This window comes from Neovison vison, chromosome 2 (genome assembly GCF_020171115.1).
Source record: "Neovison vison isolate M4711 chromosome 2, ASM_NN_V1, whole genome shotgun sequence".
Classification (NCBI taxonomy): domain Eukaryota; kingdom Metazoa; phylum Chordata; class Mammalia; order Carnivora; family Mustelidae; genus Neogale; species Neogale vison.
The window spans coordinates 231,614,835-231,635,190 of record NC_058092.1 but is presented as its reverse complement, the minus strand read 5'-3'; the positions used below and the strand labels follow the sequence as shown (position 1 = coordinate 231,635,190).

At 45.8% G+C, this 20,356-nt stretch overlaps 1 protein-coding gene across 1 annotated transcript in view; it reads right to left on the bottom strand.

The window, feature by feature from the left end:
• LOC122899300 (deleted in malignant brain tumors 1 protein-like) overlaps positions 1-20,356 on the bottom strand; it is a 109,497-nt gene that overhangs the window by 50,310 nt on the left and 38,831 nt on the right. Inside the window, 7 exon segments of the mRNA XM_044236849.1 lie at positions 1,023-1,080; positions 1,623-1,998; positions 4,786-4,971; positions 9,156-9,533; positions 13,154-13,471; positions 13,605-13,681; positions 14,708-14,771. Of these exon segments, the coding sequence (XP_044092784.1) occupies positions 1,023-1,080; positions 1,623-1,998; positions 4,786-4,971; positions 9,156-9,533; positions 13,154-13,471; positions 13,605-13,681; positions 14,708-14,771 (1,457 nt within the window).

Here is a 20,356-nt window from a genome sequence, read left to right as displayed (position 1 = left end):
CACATGCAAAAATTTCAAGAGAAATAATTCCATCTCAGTGGTGTGAAAACCTCGGCAATTCAGACAGAGAGTGAACTTAGAGCTGGAAGAAAACAAACGGCCCAAGGAAAAGTCAGGGAGAGCTGATGCTCGAGTCCCATCACGGTGAGCGGGACCTACCTGGACTCTCCATGAGCGACTCGTCGGCCTCTGTTTGTAGAAAGAATAAATACGTCAGGATGTGTCAGAGCTCCTGCTTTCAGCGACTGACTACAAAGGTTTGAACTACATCGTTGCAAGAGTTTATTGTTCTGATCTGGGAAGAATTAGTCCCGTTAAATAACACAGGCCTGGGCGAGCCAGGTGCATCGTGGACATAAAGGAGAGCTTTTCTCTGGCTGTTGGCTGCCTCCCGCACCGAGAGGAAGCAGCCAGCCACGAAGGGCGCTTGTGGGGCCCGACTTGAACTGTTGACTTTGTGGCGGACGGGTTTCACTCTGGGGAGTCACTGGGGGCAGCTCAGATGTAGACGATCACCCTCCGGAACCGGGAAAGAGGAGTCACAGGGGGCCCGAGAGGCTGCGGCTAGGTCAGACTTGCCGCATGGAACAGGATGCCCAGAAGCAAACGGACAGATGAAGGGAGCAAAGCGCGTGTGCGTAAGTATCGTCTCAGGTTGGAGAGCGGGTACCGCTTCTCCCGGGGCAGCTCCAGATCACAAACACCACTGGGAGGGGCAGGTACTAATCTTTTAAATTGCACCAGGCGCTGGTCTGCCGAAAGGCTATTCGGGGTTGGAAGGGGTTATTAGTAGATGCTCCAGAGGTGACCACTTTGCTCCTTGCTAATTTGTGCACGTGCATGAATTCAAAGTATCTGAAAAAATTGTGACCTCATCGGGTGATTAAAGTGAGCCGTTCCAGTCCACCGATTTCCTTGGGGAATTGAGTGAGAAAGACCGCAGGAAAAATGACCGGATATGCAGCCCTTTGGTCAGGTGTCTGAAAGTGCATTACGGAAGACGGCTCAAAGCCTTTCCACACTCCTGCAAGAGAGCCATCAGTCCCCATTATTAAAGACGGGGGAATTGAGCTCTAAGAGCTTATGTGTTGCCCAAATGCAGTCTGAGTGTCGGCACCGGCTCTGGCGTCCAGACTCAAGTCTGCTCAGCTCAGCTCTGACGTCTTCTCACTGCCTCTGAATGAAAGACCTTTACATAAATTCCTTAAACATTCCTATAGTTAAATATGCTCTTCGCACATGTCAGTTTTCAGTTAAGCCCGCCTGCCTTTGGTAAATCTTACTACCAAATTAGAAAATCGGTAGGTTTTATTCTGGGAGGCTGGCAGTTAAAATATTGTATTTAAAAAAAAGATTTTATTTATTTATTTGTGAGAAAGAGCATGAGAGGAGAGAGGTCAGTGGGAGAAGCAGACTCCCTGCTGAGCAGGGAGCCCAGAGGCAGGACTCAATTTCCGGATTCCAAGATCATGATCTGAGCCGAAGGCAATCACTTAACCAACTGAGCCACCCAGGCACCCAAAATCTTGCATTTTTGACCAGGTTAGAAGAGATAAGGCAAAAATCAAATGCCATGTGTTTGAGGGCCCTGTCTTTGTCCCTGGCCATCTCTGAGTTCTAGCAGGGTGGCCTTATAGGCAGGTGGGACTGGCAATGACCAACCAAGAGGGGAGGGGCTACCTGAGCAGATGACGCCGGCGTCCTCGTGGTGGCCACAGTTGTGTTCTGACCAGCCCGAGTGGGCACACTGGCCCAGGTAGCGCTCTACCCCGGAACACTGCAGGTTGTCCAGGAAGATGTTTCCAGAGCCCGGGCCGAAGTGGGCCTTTCCCAGGGCGGACATGGCCCGTCCACACCCCAGCTGTCGGCACACGACCTCGGCTTCGTTCAGGTCCCAGAGGTCATCACACACGGTGCCCCAGGCCCCCTGATGGAGGACCTCCACACGTCCTGAGCAACGTCCTGAGCCGCCCACCAGCCTCAGCTCTGGCCAGTCCCCTGCAGACAGAGACCTGGTGATCATTGTCTTCTAGGGACACTACACGTTGTCCATGAACTGGGCACTCTCCACCCTGACACTTCTATTAGGGACGGGAACTTGATAAAAGAGCCAGCCAACTGGTCAACCTCTTACTTGGAGGTTAATATGCAATTAAGATAGTCAAAATTACATTTAGCCTAAAACATTCATTAACTGAGTATGTATTGGGCCAGAGGAATGTGCCAATCTATTTCAGCTAAGTACAGAATATTATATTATATATAATATAATATTATATATAATATTCACAGTGATTTGTGGCTTTGTGGAGTGCCTTAGTGTGGGTGGGCGTGTATGTGCTCATCTTCACCTTCGTAATAACTCAGAAGGCGGGCAGAAGAGTGCCAGCATGCCAGGTCTATCCATGAGGGACTTTAAGTCAGAGAAGTGGAACTATTCACCCAAAATCCCACATCTGGGAAGTAGCAGATCTAAAGTCAGTGCTCCTGGTTCCAAAGTTCACTATTTTTCTCTGCTATCCCATCTCACTGCCTCTGGAATAACTTCGACGGTCCACTCACTTTGAAAAAGCCCATTAGTTACACAGATACAGGTTAACCAAGAGTAAGACTGGCCAAATAAAAAAAATAGAGAGAGCCCCACTAGAAGGCACCTGGAAGCTGGTCAGGCTTTGGAGACTCTGAAAAACACACAAAAAAATGAACTTTGCTCATGATTCCAGAACCAAAGAATCCTAAGAGTTTTGGATGGTCCTAAAAACGTGCACAGAGTCAACTGGTCCATTTTTCAAATAGACGAGGTACATATAGTTGGTCCTGTTCCTGCCCACGAAGCAGGTACAGATGCAGGTTCCAAGAGGAAAGGATAGTTGGTAACACACCCCAGCTTACCAGGGCTTACCTGGTCTTGCTGTCACTGTCTTGGGTGTTGCTGTTGGGATTGCTGTGAATACAAGACGACAGCCTTCAGATAAAAAGGGTCAAGATGGCAGCATCCCTTAAACACTAAGATTCTGGTTGATTCATTCTCCCTACCATCTTTACAATAAAGGACCTCCCAAATTGCATTCTGTTTACGTTGTTCCTCAGACATGTAGGATCCAACAGAAGTAATAGTCCTTTCTGTCCAGTCACTAGAAATATGATGACACTTGAATTGTGCCATTCTGTGCCAGAGTGCAAACATGCATGGTGCCCCTCTAGGGAAAAAGCCATTTCTGCTTCTGCTTTGTTAACTTTCCCTAAGTATGCAGGGCTTGATTAGATGTGTCTCCCATTTTTGATAAAAGCAAGGAATTAAGAAATCAAATTGGCAATTACCAATTTACAGACACCCAACAGTTGGTATGTGGAACTTGGTTCTACGGCGAATGGGCTAAGTTATGCTTGTGCAAAGGGTGCACAGACAGAATGTCTCGGCTAGCTGGACCGATGCAGGAAATTAGGAAACATGGGACTATGATGCTACAAGCACCAGGAGGGGGGACAGAGGAAGACACACAAATGAAGGATGAAGATAAAGAAGCAACAGTAAATGTGACTCACTGATTAGATGTGGGGTCCTTGAACTCGCCTCTGCAACGACAAGGAAGCCTCAATAACTGCTCAATCACAGTGACAATGACACTCTCTGACCCACTTTGTGACACGGAGCGCCTCCTTCATGTTTCATAGCATACTTCCCAAGCGTGCTCACTGAGCCACCCTGTGCTCCCTAACAGGGCGGGAGACTGATCTGAACAGCACCTCAGCCAAGACAGATGATAGAACTGCTCATGGGGTCCATGAGACAGACTCTTTTCTCTCAGTGGTAAACAGTGCAGGATCCACGGTTGGATGGCCTCAGAACAATTATGGAACCTCTCTAGCCTCAGTTTCCCCAACTGTACAAGGGGAAGAACCATGGGTTCGTGTGAGGATGAAAGGCAGTAACACATGCAGAGTGCTTACAGGGTTGCCTTGCATAAAAGCGGCATTCAGTAAATGTTCGTTGCTATTTTGATCACCGTTGCTGTGATTACCCAACTTCGAGTACCTGTGCTGTGTCAGAAACCTTGGCTCAGCTTCTGTCTGCCTTTTCGCCGCATGTCCTGTACATCCCATCTCTGTACTCACGCTGCTCCTTCTCCTGCGTGCCCCCTCCCCATTTCTCAACTCACAGCTTGGACAGGCTTAAAGACCAATCTAAGGCCGTCTCTTCCTATGCTTCCTTCATGTTTTAGCCCGCACGGCTCTCTCTTTTCTAATGTCTTTGGCTGAGATGCATGTGTGTGTCAATTTAGAATATTCTAGTCTATCCCATCTGTCTGCCTTCATTTAGTCTATTCTACTTGTCCTCTAATTGCATCACACGGGTTTGTCTTAAACTGCTTCCAGATTGTACGTGAGCCCCTCTTAGGCTGGGACCACAGCTGCTTCTTCTGGAGGTCCTGAAACACCCGCCTCGTACTAGATTCAGTGTAACTCCAGAAGCGGTGTCCCAATGGGCAAACTGTACCCAATATTTATGGGGAAGCAGACTTGGGGTTGAATCGGCCAAGCACTGAGCACATGATGTACCATCGTTGTGCAAAGGCTTTACTTGTGTCATTCCAGGTAAGCCCCACAACAAGCCTAGGAAGAAGGAAGCTTCTCTAATCCCCATTACACAGGGAATGGTGTGAGGCACAGAGAGGTTGGGTCTCTTGTCTGGAGTCACAGAGTAAGTGATGGTGCTGTAACTGGCCCCACGGCAGGCAGTCTAGCTGCCACTCCAAAGCTCCTGCTTTTAACTATTGTCCATACCTTTGGGTGCAGAGTAATAATAAGCAACGAAGTTTTTCCCTATGTTGTTGAAGCTTCGGAAGTACACGAGGGTCATTGAGCTGGAGGAGGACGCGTAGGTGAGGTAGGATCCAGAGCAGGTTTTCCCCAGGGACTTTGTCGAGGATGGAGGGCCGTCCAGGATTTCAAAATATTCATTGGTGCAATCTAGGCTAGGGAAGCAAAGACCGGTGGCTGCCTCTTAGCCTCCCCATTAGCAGATCTCAGAGGGATGCTGTGAGGTAGGACCTGTCTTTTCATGACAATAGAACTGGGGACAGATTAAAGCCCGTCCGTCATTTCAACATAGTATAAAATCCTTTTATCCCACCTTTTTCTTGAGGGGATGGGATCTTAACTGGAAGAGGGAAGAGGAGGCTGGAGTACTAGGTGGGCCCCTGCTGAGGCCTGGGGCTGCAGGTACCTGGAAGCCCAGGGCCAAGGGCGGGACCAAGCAGCAGCCTGCCTGTAGGACAGGGCTTCAGGCTCCAAGCAGCCTATTTAGGAACTCCGCAGGCGACCTGCCTAGAGGGAAGTGAGCTACCAAGTCTGCCCAGCTTGCTCCGTGCAAGCCATTCCATCTGTCCGTTCTTCCTCCTGGTGAAGTTTTGTCCAGATGCCCGTAGGGTTAGAGTCAGAAGACCATCCCCAGGCCTCAGTCTCATGACCCGACCATTCCAAGTCATTTTTTGATTAAGCAAAATTCAATAACAATAGATAATTTAGGTTGCTCCTGGGACATTCATTTGTGAATGACATCAATGTTGACTATTTACAATATCAAAACCTAAAATTTCTTGTTTTATGAGGTCTGGGGGTTCCCTGGAATCTGCATCTTTAACCAGAGACTGAAACATTCTCTCTGTTTGTTTCCCTCTCTCTCTCTCTCTCTCTCTCACATAAACACACACACACACACACACACACAAGTGGATGTGGAAGATGGGAAAACAGAATAAGGTCTGTGGCTTAGCACAGTATTGCATGACTTCCTGTGTTGATATTGTCCTACAGTTATAGATGACACCACCATTGGGGGGAGCTGGAAGAAGGGTACATTGGACTCTATGTATTATTTTTGTAGCTTCCTGTGTGTCTACAACTATATCAAAATTCAAAATTAAGAAGGGCATGAAGAACTCTTCTGCTTGTGAGAATCAAGCACAGGAAAATGCTCAGACCTTTGAACTACACGGTGTACTTCAGTCATGTACTCGTGACTTACTTAAGATATGGAAATGCCAGCAGAATGTGATCAGAAGCATTGGCCTTTATTTCCCACACACAGGTTATGTTGTCATGCATTTCGTTCTGCGGGGGATTCCTAATCGCTCCAGATGAGTTGGTAATTACTCTGCCACACCTAGATTTTTCTAAAGAAGAAAAATATTTTAGGATTTCAGGGTTTGTTTTTTTTTTCATTGTTCAGTTCACTACTTTTGGAATTCACACTTTCTTTTCCATTCACACTTTCTTTCCTTTTCTTTTCCACTACTTTTGGAATTCACACTTTCTTTTCCATTCACACTTTCTTTCCTTTTCTTTTCCACTACTTTTGGAATTCACACTTTTTTTTTTCCCCAAAAAGGCCTCTTTGACATAACCTTGTGGGTATGTCTTAGGACATGTCAGAGGCATACACCAGTCTAAAAACTCTTATAAACTTAGGAAATTAGGGCATAAGAGTGTCCAGATCTTGAAACATCTCTCACTTGTTTTTAGAAATCTATCACTGACGTGACTGTGGCCTTGGCAGAGCAGTTATCCAGTATCAGCCAGAATCTTTCCTTCTGCTTATTGCTCCCCTCGTGGGTTCTGTTCTGTGGGTTGGTTCTCTGGCTTTGACTTTTGTCAGGCCACCAGAAGTAAGTAACAAGTAAATAGCTTCATTTCCCCTAGTGAAGCTGAGTCTACATGGTGTCTTTATGTATATGAAGATGTCAGTGTCCCATCTGCCATCTGTTATAATTTATTAAAATTACACTATTAAAAATCCACTACTGAGTGGAGAGGACTTCCCCTGAGTCATCTACGCCACCAACACTGACATCATTCTGTGTCTGTCTGTTTACCACATGTCCATTTGTTTTCCATCTGCTTGTCTATCCATCTGTCCAATATTCAGTGCAAAATTAAAAGTAACACCTGTAGCAATGGCTTTCTCCATCAGACTATCTGGCTGTGCAAGAATTGGACCTATACTCGATTGGTTCTGGTCATCTACCTACGGCTCTTCCATAGAAGGACCAGCTAGGCTGTCCAGGCATCGGTATTATTTTAGCCCTTTATCTCCAAGTGGTGTCAAGAAAAGTTTAGCAGAGGGGCGCCTGGGTGGCTCAGGCATTAAGCATCTGCCTTTGGCTCGGGTCATGATTCCAGAGTCCTGGGATGGAGGCCCGCATCGGGCTCCCTGCTCAGCGGGAAGCCTGCTTCTCCCTCTCCCACTCCCCCAGCTTGTGTTCCCTTTCTCGCTGTGTCTCTGTCTAATAAATAAATAAAAATCTTAAAAAACTAAAAAAGAAAAGTAAAAAAAAAAGAAAAGAAAGAAAATTTTAGTGGAGCTTCTGGAAGCCCCAGATATAGGCAAAAACAGAGGAGGGAAAATGGAAGATGCAAAGAAAGGATAAACAAGGAAGAAAGAGATTGTCAGAGAAGGGACAAGGGTGGAGAAGAAGAACATGGTCGTTATGGCGGCAGCCCTTTGCAGTGATGCTCTTGGGTAGCGCTCGGGCAACACTGCTGTTAGGAGCCACGTGCCTGCCCTTCACAGGCACTGTCCATGCTGGAGACCAAGCACGCTGGTGTTACTTGATTATTTGGACAACCTTCTGTGACTACATAGCAATGGAACTGGAACCGTAAAGCCATCTGCCTTCATTATTGGACTCTTCACTCAGAACGTGGGTTCAAAGGGGTCACCCAGACAGGGAATGGTGATTTGCTCAGCTTTCTTGGAGAACCACTTCAGGGCTTGAGCTAAAAGATGGTGGTCAGAGCAGCCAAGGACACCAAGTCTCACCTGTGGTCATTGGTCCTGCTATGACAGCCAGTGGGCGATCTGTCAAACACAGAAAGGACATGTGGCTCGTCAGCTGGCACTGAGGTCCTGACACTAGCTGCACATGATCCCCTGAGGAGCTCATAACAAATACAGTGTGGGGCCCCTCCCAGAATGGCTGAGTCCTCTCTGGGGGCAAGGCCAGAACATGCAGGGGACGTTAATGTGTAGGATGGAAAAAGCACTGATCTAGATCCTTCCCAGATTTTGATATATCATCCTCTTGTTATACACACAAATGAGATATTTTTAAAAATGGGGGTTTAAGAACACTGAAGACATGAAATTCTGCCAACTATAGCCAATTCCAGTGATGAGACTTTGAGGTAAGAATAGGAAGAGGCCCCAATTCACCCTTTCCTTTGACCTGGTGTTGCTCAGAGATGGGAGGCCAACACCCAAGGATGCTGTGGATCCTCCTTTATGCCCCCTGCATATCTCCTACCAGGGATACCTGACCCAGAAACCCCCACTGGAGACCATTCCTGTGACCAATCCATTTCCACCTGCTAGAGTTGACAACCCAGGAAGGAATGTGCCTGAGGCTTTATCAGACCTTTTCTACTCAGATTTATTCATGATTTACTCTCTGACCAAGAGCCAGCTGAGGGCAGGTCATCAGGGAACCTGGGGGTTTGATGAAGGAGAGAGGGTACTGACATGGAAAACTCTGGGTGCTCGCATTAAGACCCTGTGGGAAACCCAGTAGCAAAAGGAACTCTATGGGCACTAGGAACAAAGCAGAAGCAGGGAGAGGGTGGGAATGGTCACCTTGACTTTGGCCTGGTCCAGCCCACCTGCCATTTGCCCCTGGGTAGGAAGTATCCTATCCATATCTCATTGCCATTGCCTTGTGACCCTCAGAGCTGGCAACAAGTGCTATACACATGTCTCAGAGATTTAGAATCTACTTCCTGTGTACAGAATGGGGGAGAAGTTGAAAGTGAGGCTGGATCAAATGATTTCTAAGGTACTATCCAGTTCTCCCACTGGACAGTCAGGTGACTCCACATGTCCTAGTCACTCCATGGGCCTGGAGGATGACACATCCAACTTCCAGAAGAACTTCTTCCCCAAGGTTTTGGGAAACTGCACATGTAAATATTGCCTTCCTTACCCAGGGGTGACACGGTGGAGTATTCAGCATCTGTAAACATGAGGGGTTAAAATATCCGCTGTGAGCAAATAATGCACGGGTTCCTTTTCAACAGCTAGATTTACTTGGCCTTTTGAAAAGTGTTCTGTCAGGAAGAGCCAGGGCTGGGCTCTGCCTGGGAGGGGAGCTGAGGTTTACCTGAACAGATCACGCCGGCATCTTCTCCGTGCCCACAGTTGTGGGAAAACCAGCCGATGTGGGAGCACTCCTCCAGGCGTGGCTCGTCTCCCCTGCAGTGCACGTTGTCAAGGAGGATCTTCCCAGAACCTTCCCCAAAGTGGGCCTCACCGGGGGCTGACACGGCCCAGCCACACCCCAGCTGCCTGCAGATGATGTTTGCTTCTGGCAGGTCCCAGAGGTCATCACACACAGTCCCCCAGACTCCCTGGTAGAAGAGTTCCACACGGCCTGCGCACCTCCCATGGCCACCTACCAGCCGCACGGGGGCCCCGCCTCCTGGGAAAGAACGGTGGGTCATGGGCTGATGGTTGCTCTCTCTGCCTTTCGATGACTGGACTATCTGTTACCTAACCTAGCTTTTCTTATTTTCCATGACTTTGCTATCCACACTTTTCACGCGGTCATGTGAGCTCCCATGCCATTCTCCAGCTAAGTCTGCTCTAAGCAGCGTGTAATGTCTTCCTTATCCACACTCGTGTTTCAGACAGCTTGCCTGTGGTAGAGTGTTTACAAAAATGACCACAGTGCTTCTCTTCCTGACATCCTCACTCTCTACAGTGTGTCATTGTTGCCCTGCCGGTCAAGAGGTTAGTTTACTTTCCTACTCTTTGACTTTCAGCTGTGGTATGTGACAGCAGAATGTGGCAGAAGTAATGTATACTCCTGTGGAGTTGAGGCCTCCGGAGGCATGACAGGCTTCAGTTCATTCCGTGGGAACACTGAGGGGATCCTGTGAGGAAGCTTGAGCTAGTCTGTGGGTGACAAAGGAGTAGTATTTTGCTCAGCTTCCTTGGAGAATCACTTCAGGGCTTATGCTAAAAGATGGTGGACAGAGCAGCTGAGGACACCAAAGTGAGGTGGCCTCATCACTTCTGTCATCTCAGATAAGAGCTATGGAACATTAAGACATGTAAGGGAGTCCATCCTAGGTCAGGCAGCCTTCAGCTGACCTGTGAGCTAGACACAGATCCATGGACAAGACCAGCAGAGTCCGCCAAGACCAGCCAAGCCCATCCCAGAGGGGCAGAACTACCCAGCTGACCTTTGGACCTCAAGCAGTGACAGATGGTGGTCATTTTAAGCCACTGTGTCTTGGGATGGTTTTACACAGCAATGGCAATTTTCCACACTCCCTTTTTAGATACATTACTTTTTGTGGGGATTATCTTGCAATATATACAAATGTGGAATCCTTATGTTGTAGTCCTAAAACTAGTATTAATGTTATATGTCACTTATACCTCAATAAAAAATTGTATGCAAAGAAAAGAGCTTGGATAGATAAATAAATAATGTTAACATGAAAAACACAAAAGAGAAAGATGTGATTTCAGGTGATTGAAACTCACACAGCCAACAATAACACCTTTGGTCATTGCCATGGTTAGGAGCTATGGCCCCTGCTGGGCATTCTTCTGCCAGGGATGGTCAGGCCCCGGGGAGTGATAATGGTTCCATTCTCTCCTTCCTGAATCTTTTGACTATACAGCTAGATTAAAAGGCTCAGAGGTTCAATGTTTTACTCCTACCTTATCTGACCTCAGACTAGGCCTAATTCGTAAAAGAAAAAAAAAAAAACCTAATTCAAGGCCGAATATCCTGAAATATTACTCATCCCTGATCACAGCAGAAAACCATCTCAAACCACCAAACTGCTCACTAATTCTGTATGGTATTGGCCAGCCCTATATTCTAATTTGGAACACATGTTAATGTCTCCCACCCTGTAGCCCAAAGGCAGTCTGTCCAGTTTCCTCCTTGCCTGGCATAATTTTATTGTCCCTTCACCCTTCTGGTCTTGCCCAGACCCCTTGGCTCTAGATGGAGACCCTCTTCTGAGCACCTATGCACCTATGCACCCTGTGCTCCCCCATCAGAGCAATCACCACACTTTTTTGGTAACAGGATATTCCCTCCTTCCCCCATGAACTTAGATTACTTGAGGGTCAACTCTGTTTATTGTTCTATATAACCCCAGTGACATTATATATCCTTAGTGACATATCTTTATTCACTCATCCATTGTCGGATGAAAAAAATTATTCAGAAGACATAATATAAAAAGAAACAGCCTTACCTGGAGGTGCAGAAGAAGGTGGGTGTTGACCTGCTGATATCACCAATGATGTGGGAAGCAGGTTCTCATAGGCTATTGGTGGGTAAAAAGGAAGGACTGTCATCAGGGAACAGGCAGAACATTGGGAGAAGATACAGTTGCTTCAAGGGGGTCATCTGTCTCCTCCCAGGATTCACCAGGAATAACCATGAGACTTCTTTCTAAGGCCAATGACCTCATAGATCTTCATTTAGGACAGAACATAGTGTTATTGCCCATTGACAAATGAACATGCACCACATGGCCATCAGAAAAGCAAAACTCGTGGACGATTTGCCCCATGTGGCTTGCCATAAGAGAGGTCATCAGTTGGTCATCATCTCTCTCTAATGGCATGGAGAATGAGGGCCAGGTCATTCATCTGGAGAGAGACCAGCCAGGATCAGATTCCTCCAGCTCAGGAATCTCAGGAATCACACAACCTCTCTTAGTCGGCATTAGACCAAAAGGAGGAACTATGTGAATGTTTGTCAGGTGCTAGGTGTCTTTGGGCATTGTCATACTTAATTCTCCATCATTCAATTCTCTGTTATTCCTACTCTTGTGAAGAAAAATGAGATGAAATGGAATCAAGAGATGCTATAACTTGGCTGAGGTCCCATAACTGAGAGCGATCCTATATCATGTCTGTTCCTCCCATTAGGGTGCAGGCCCTGTGATGGGAGAGAGCTGGGGTTGGGGGGGGGGATTTTGATCATTGCTGTGGCCCCAGTGCTTATTGGCACAGAGTAGTATGCAGTGGGTACTCAGTCAGTATCCATTGAATGAACAGATGAGTGAATAAATGAAGCTGAGAATCAAACCAGGATCTGACTCTAAACCTCATGATCTTTCTTACGTCATGCCAGGTCTAGTAGATGATGCCAAACGTAACACAGGTTCTACCTGTAGGCAGAGCAGCTGTGGAGTCAGCACCTGTCAGCGTGAAGAGAGATTGTCCATGTCATCATGTCTTATTCAGTGACTGTTTATTGGGATTATCCTAGAATGAGGGAGCCGTGGGAAGCAGGGAGAGGCAGAGACTGTGCCCTTGAGGGTCTCAGTATTTTCCCTGGGGATTTGAGACACAAGACCAGGCAGCAAATGTTGAGTGTCTCAGGGGAGCTTCAGAAGGCAGTACCCACCCTCTGCCCCAGGGTTCTTAGGTGTTGAAAGGCTCAGGAAGGGCCAGGTGCAGCCTGGTAGAGCTTGTCATTTGTGGGGACATTTGCTCCAGCTGCCAGCAGGATGGAATCAGGAAAGATTCTGTGTGGCAGAGAGTCAACTAGCAGGACTCATAGATTTGGGAAGGTCACCAGGTCTAGAAGTGGAGGACCTGGAACATCAGCTGACAAATCTGGCCATCACCTAGAGGTCACAAAATCAAACTCCAAAGTTTTCAAGGGCCATGAGAATAAAACAGATAAGGGATTTGAATGATGGGGACTATGTGAACTAGAAAGCTGTTTCTTGACCAAAGGGTCAGCTCTTTCTCAGATCCAGCCAGTTGATGTAATCAAATAATTTCTTGTTTTGAGTCTGAACTTGTTTTATTTTTTTCACAAATGCAAGAATTTGGATTTTTATGCCAGATACTCTGATTTGGCTGAATTCAAGTTCAGCCCAAATTTTCAAACCATCAAGCCACTTCTGAGCCTGGATCAGCGATCGTGAACCATACTCAATAAGAGGCAAGGAGATGGTCAGGCTGATGTATAACTTTGAAAGGATGTAGACAACACCAGTTGCCTGCTTCAATCCACTGACTTTTCTGGGCTATGCTATGTTGTGTGTGTGGAAGAATAAGAAGTGAGGGGATAGGAGTAGCCTTCCTAATGAGGGTTGACAGCCAACCCCTTACCTGCGCAGATAACGCTGGCATCCTCCAGGTGCCCGCAGTTGAGCCCAGCCTCACCCCTGTGCACGCACTGCCCCAGGTGGCTCTCAGCGCCCGCACACTGCACGTTGTCCAGCAGGATCTTCCCGGAGCCTGCCCCAAAGTGGGCCCCTGTGGGGGCTGCCACAGCCCGGCCACACTGCAGCTGGCGACACACCACTGTGGCCTCATCCAGGTCCCAGAGGTCATCACATACGGTTCCCCACGTGCCCTGGATGAGAACCTCCACTCGGCCTGAGCACTTGCCTGTGCCGTTCACCAGCCTCACGGCCATCCAGTCTCCTGTGGAGGCACAGAGCAATGGGAAATTGGGAGATTGGCCTTTGTGTCAGCATATTGCCTTGATCCTGTTATCGTGCTCTGTTATGCTGCTAATGTCATAATTCCTCTGAGTTGGGCAGATAGAGACCTCTACGGTCTTGGAACATCAAGGCTAGACTTTCTTCTTCCTGGAAGTGCTGGAAGACCCCAGTAGGCAGCAGCATCTGACTTCTAGAAGGGGAAATCCAGAAGCCCTGGGTTCTCAACCTTATACATGTCCCCTCATCCCACCTATAGCAAAAGAACTGCAGGGAACCCTTGACCTTAGGGTTGCATGGATAGGGCTCTTTGAGAGCCATGCCTTGGTGGACAGTTGACTAGAGCCTTCCTATGGAAGTTGCCCAGTGTGGTGTAATCTGGAGATTATAGGGCACTCTTTTCAGTTCTAGAGACATTTCTTTGTTACCAGCATGGTTGTACTTTTAGCCACAGAATGTTCACTTAAGGTCTATTAGGATACAAAACTGGATAAAGTTCACCCCTCAGGATTTATAACCAGTGACAGGATGGAGAAGCCACACACATTGCACTATCAGGACAAATAACGAGGAACACCTCTAGGAGTCTAATAGTGTTATTGGTGATGGACACTTATCTATTTTGGGAGATCAGTTCATGAAGAAATGGCTTTGAGGGCGCCTGGGTGGCTCAGTGGGTTAAGCCGCTGCCTTCGGCTCAGGTCATGATCTCAGGGTCCTGGGATCGAGTCCCGCATCGGGCTCTCTGCTCAGCAGGGAGCCTGCTTCCTCCTCTCTCTCTCTGCCTGCCTCTCTGCCTACTTGTAATCTCTCTCTGTCAAATAAATAAATAAAATCTTTTAAAAAAAGAAATGGCTTTGAAACATGAAGTCGATTTCTGCAGGTTGATCATAAGGAAAGGGGGCTCGCTCCAGACACAGTGAAGGGAAGGGCAAGTTCACACAGGAGGGAAACCTGTGGGGTCTTCAACTGCAACATGATTTGATTAAATGAGCTCCTTGCTTCTCCTTCCCCAAGCATGAGAAAGGCATGTGAACGCTGTGATCTACAAGGACAGAGAAGACGGAAGGATAATAAGAGCTGATGGAAAGTTTCAGCACATTCTTTGTAGAAACTAGAGAGCAGACAGGGTGGGGTCAGGAGGTTGTTTGCAGGGCATTAACTTGGGCTGTAGTGGGGTAGGCGGGGGTGGCTTCCCACCAGAAGTGAGCAGACTCACCCCAGAGAAACCTTGCGGGTGATGTTTGGAGCAATAGGGTGCCAACCAATGTAGGCCTGAGATGCTGAGGAAGAAGGGGATTGTGGTCAATTGTGTTTCTGAAAGATGTCTACAAAGTATCTCCCATTCCTCAAGGCCTTCTGGACCTTGAGAGTCCCATGTGCCAAGAAGGACCTTCTGCATCATCCTTTCAAACCTGGGTGAGTTGTGACTTTCTTGACCCCCTCAGGGTGAGGGAAGTGCCACGCACTCACCTTCTGTTTCTCTAGGGACACACACCTGGGACCTGGCCACCACCCTGGGAGAAAGGCCAGGCCTCGTGCAGATGTTGACATCTGAAAGCCATTTCTCGATGTGTTTAAATTTCTCTAGGCCAGTTCTCTCACTTCAGCAAAAAGCAAACAATGATGACGACAGTTATAATAAGGCTAATGTTTATATAGACTTTCTAGTGTCCAGCACTAAGTGACTGACACCGTCAGCTCCTTTAACCTCCACCACAGTTCTCAAACCACATCTATGTATCTATATACATGTGTAGATGTGTGTATGTAAATAATAGTGTGTATACATGCATATAGACACACTCATAGATGTGTTATATACAAACATATTCTATTATTCTATTATTATTATATGTGGGTGAGGGAATTAAGGTACAAAGCAGTTGAAAAACATGCCCAAGATCACACAGTTCTGGGGAACCAGTATTTGAAATTAGGCCATTTGGTTCCACGGTCCATGCAAGAAATCTTAGTAAGATTTACTTCGTAGAAAAAAAAAACAAACGAAAACTGGAGAGCAATCTCAAAAGAATCAGATTAATATCTTATAGGTATTGAACCAAGGTAGTGGGTGAAGTTGGAGAAGGAAGGCTACATGACAGTAAGCCTGTTAGCACTGTGAAATTTTAGCACATGTGCACAGAACACCATGATGGATGGATGGATGGAAGGAAGGAAGGAAGGGGAGAGAGGAAGAAAGGAAAGAAGGAGGGAGGGAAGGGGGGAGAGAGTAATAAAGGAGCGGGGCAGGAAGGAAGGAAGGCAGGAAGTGGGGGGAGGAAGGGGGGGAAAGAATCCTGTTATACTGCAACAATTAACTAGGCCTAATTTTACAAATTTCTCTGCTGGAAAGCAATTTTTTTTTTCACCCAAATTTGTTTAGAATAATTCAGGGTAGCACATGGAGGAATTCAATAATTTAGAACTCAACCATTCACTAAAACACATTAGGCCAAATACTAGTCTTAAGAGCTGCCTCCTGAAAAATGAAACTGTACCCTGGTCAGATAATTTTGGAAAATTGTGGATACTTAACCCCTTTTGGGAATCCACAAGCTTATTCACAGAATAAAATCCTTTAGATGTCCTAAGGTAAATCTACAACAAAACCAAGAACTCATCCCATGAATGCAATAGAAACTTCTGAGATTTGGAAACGGAGCCCTGGTTTGAGTCAGTGTTACTGTCTTGCAAAATTCAGACTCCACACAACACGTTTCAGGAAACACCAACATATCCTAATAACAAAACTAAAGCAAAATTTTTCTTAGAAATAATGACTTCTGCACGGCAAAGGAGATAGTTAGCAAAACTAAGAGGGAATCCATGGAATAGGGGAAGATATTTGTAAATGACATGACAGACAAAGGGCTGGTATCCAAGATCTATAAAGAACTTGCCAAACTCAACACTCCAAAACAAATAATCAAGTCAAAAAATGGGCAGAAGACATGAACAGACTCTTCTCCAAAGAAGACATACAAGTGGCTAACAGACCATGAAAAAATGTTCAACGTCATTAGCCATCGGGGAAATTCAAATCAAAACCACATTGAGATACCACCTTACACCAGTTAGAATGGCAAAAATTAACAAGGCAAGAAACAACAAGTGTTGGAGAGGATGTGGAAAAAGGGGAGCCCTCTTACACTGTTGGTGGGAGTGCAAGTTGGTGCAGCCACTCTGGAAAACAGTGTGGAGATTCCTCAAAAAGTTAAAAATAGAAATACCCTATGACCCAGCAATGCACCACTGTGTACTTACGTCAAAGATACAGATGTACTGAAAAGAAGAGGCATACGCACCCCAGTGCTCCTAGCAGCAATGGCCACAATCAACAAACTGTGAAAGGAGCTGAAATGTCCTTCAACAGATGAATGGATAAAGAAGATGTGGTCCATGTACACAATGGAATATTACTCAGCCATTAGAAAGGATGAATACCTACCATTTGCATCAACATGGATGGAACAGAGGGGATTAAGTTAAGTGAAGTAAATCAAGCAGAGAAAGGCAATTGTCATATGGTTTCACTTGTAGGTGGAACAAAGGAATAGCACGGAGGACATTAGGGGAAGGAAGGGAAAACGGAAAGGTGGGGAATTAGAGGGAAAAATGAACCATGAAAGACTATGGACTCTGGGAAATAATCTGAGGCCTTCAGAGGGTACAGGGGAGAAGGGATAGGTTAGCCTGGCGACGGGTATTAAAGAGGGCACCTGGTGCAATGAGCACTGGGTATTATATGGAAACAATGAATCATGGAACACTGCATCAAAAACTAATGATGTACTGTATGGTGACCAAGATTACATAATAATGATAAAAAAATAATGACTAATGCTCTTTTTTCCCCCTGTTCTTGTCTTTAGTAATAAGGTGCATTTTATTTTTGAAATATTTAAATATGAAAATATATGTAGGACATAAGGTACCAAATTATATCTTAAAATTTATATTACTATACATCTGAGTATAGGCTAATTTAGAGCTAATAATTCAGTAGCTAAGGTAAAAATAGAAATACCAAGACAGCAAACAAAAAACAACTGAGTCAAAAGGAATGAAGACAATGTCTTTTACTCAAACAAAAGACACTCTTTTTTTTTTTTTTTTTGGAGGGAGCTACTGCCCATGTACATGTAATGTAGGAATTTATTAAGCAGTAATACCTTTTCATCCTACAGATTTTTTAAAAAGATTTTATTTATTTATTTATTTGACAGACAGAGATCACAAGTAGGCAGAGAGGCAGGCAGAGAGAGAGGGGGAGGCAGGTTCCCTGCTGAGCAGAGAACCCGATGCAGGACTTGAACCCAGGACCCAGGATCATGACCTGAGCTGAAGGCAGAGGATTAACTCACTGAGCCTCCCAGGCACCCCTCAGCCTACAGAATTTTTATAATAAATTTTAACTTATTAGAGATGAAGATCTATTTCTGTAGATGCAAAATATATATGCTCACATTCCTTTTATCAACATTTTCTTTCTTTTGTTTTCTGATCCTTACTGCAAGTGCGGAGTTACTCACACTTGCTCTTTTCCCTCACTGCTAACCAGAGGGATTCTAACAGCTCCTCAGTGCTGCCTGGGAGAAAGATCTCAGCAAGGTAAAAAGGAAGAAAAAGTCCTTCTTTTCGGTTAGATACAGAAAAATAGATACTATTTTGCGTTATAAAGCTGTCTTCACAGATGAAATTTTTAATAAAGGAGAAATAATCTGAATTATTTATGTCGAGGGAAAGGGTCTGCTATTCTCATGGTTGGTTTTTTGTTGTTGTTGTTGTTTTTGCCCTGGCCATGATATTGACATTCTACATTCTAGAATGTTCTAAAAAAAAAAAAAGCAAAACCCTAGTGGGTTTTTGCGTTGTCAACAGTGATCTTCAGCATGTCTCGGTTCCCTACACAGAAGAGATAAGAAGCAGAACCCACTACCTCACTGGATTTCTTAGTTAAACAAAGAGTTGAAGAGTTCTATGTCTCATTGTGTGACGTCCTCTACCTTACAAAATAGGAGTAGAAATATAATACAGTACAATATAATATAATACAACATAATGTGAATAACAGAAGTAGTAATATTACTCTAATATTTTTTTTGAGATCAGTTAGCCTATACATGCGAGTAGAATCGCAGGTGGGAATGTGCACCGTTAGTATAATCACAAGGAGATTACGCTCAGAAAAGAAGGCCAGGAAGCCTGCTGAGAGGTTGTAGGTCAAGCTTCCCCAAAGTCTCAGTTCTCCCGGGGTGTCAATATTTGCTCTGTGGACACCCTCCTCTCCACCTCATTCTGGAAAAGCGTGGAAACACCGAAGTGTGACTATTGTCTACTGTTCTTCACTTGGTCCTGCCAGGAACTGTGTGCTCTGCTTCCTAAAAGACGAACCTCTCTTTTCAACAAAGCTCCTGTGAGCAAACTTGGCCCAAGAACAGGCTGCCTTGCTATGAAGCACTGCTATTAATGGGCAGCCTGGCTTTCAGAGCCCAGCTCTGGGTCTGTGGACTTGGAATGGCTCTTACCACAACCAGTCAAATCTGCTGCCCCAGGAAGCTGTAAAATAAGTCAGAATCCCCTCTCATCCAATTTGAAATAGCTTCGTGGTGGGCAAAAGTGTCATGTCTTCCCTCTTCTCCAAACAGCCTTGGGCTGGTGGTGGGTTCAGACCCCTAGTTATTCAGAACAACCAAGAGCAGCAGACAGCTTCATCCATCGGATGTGGTGGGCCCACTGCCTGGGGCTTATGTGACTTTTAAAAGGCCCCCAAAATGTCCTATTCGCTTTTAAAATTAGAATAAAAAGATGACTACAATCTAGTCTGCTTTCCACTTTTTTAAATAATCAACACAGTCATAAAATATTATTAGATGTGTGTATATATATACATATATATGGAGAAAGGGGTCCTTGAAGACAAAAGTGCCTAAGGGCCCCAAGGATGTCAAGAAGTAGCTCAAGCCAGGGTCTGAAACATCAGAGGTCATGTGTAACTGCTGTGTGATGCTCTTTTAGGAGGAACCAGAATGACTACACACACAGCCGCCAACTTCTGCCATAGCATTTATTTTAAACACACTCGCATGATTACACTTGAAGGAAAAATCCAGTTACTGCTGATGTGTATTACTGCAGAACCAATCTTAAAGATGCCAAAATGGCACAATGGGCTTTTCCCCTTTGTAATCATAGATATGCAGGCAGGTCCACCAGGGTGAGGAAGGAAGAAACAGATTGGGGCTCATTTCCAGTACAGAGTGCTAGGGACACTCAAATGATATATTTTGCCATTTTGCCCAACTGTCACATTGGAAAACGTGAATTTGAAAGTTTTTCCTATTAGGATTTTTGTACTAAAAACAACAGAGTAAGTGAGGACCCACAGCTGAATCCCCAGTTTCCTGGCTATGGTCTTAATGAACTTCCCCCACAGCAATGAGACTTGCAAGAATGTTCTCCTCCCAGTAGTCCAGAGGTAGCTTTGGACATGCTACCCCCTGACCCAAAAGGCTAGTCATCATGTGGGTTTGGAGTCAGACTGCTAATGTGCCCAAAGCTTGACTTCATCACGTTGTGGGTGGGTGAAGCTAGAAAGTGATCCTTTCTCGTTTTGTGGAACAAAGATGCCGTAGTGGGGAGAAGAAGGCTGGAGGGCTGTTGTGAGAGCTTAACGAACTGTCCATTCTCCGAATGCACCGATTCTCTGTTTCATCACATTTTGATTGTTCCACAAACATTAGCTCCTTCCCGGGTTTTTCCCAAGGACTTACCTGCCAGGGGTGCAGGTGTGGAGAGTGGAGCTGCAGGCTCTGCCGTGTCTGTGGTTGCAAATAATCCATCACCTGTGGGTGGGGACAAACAG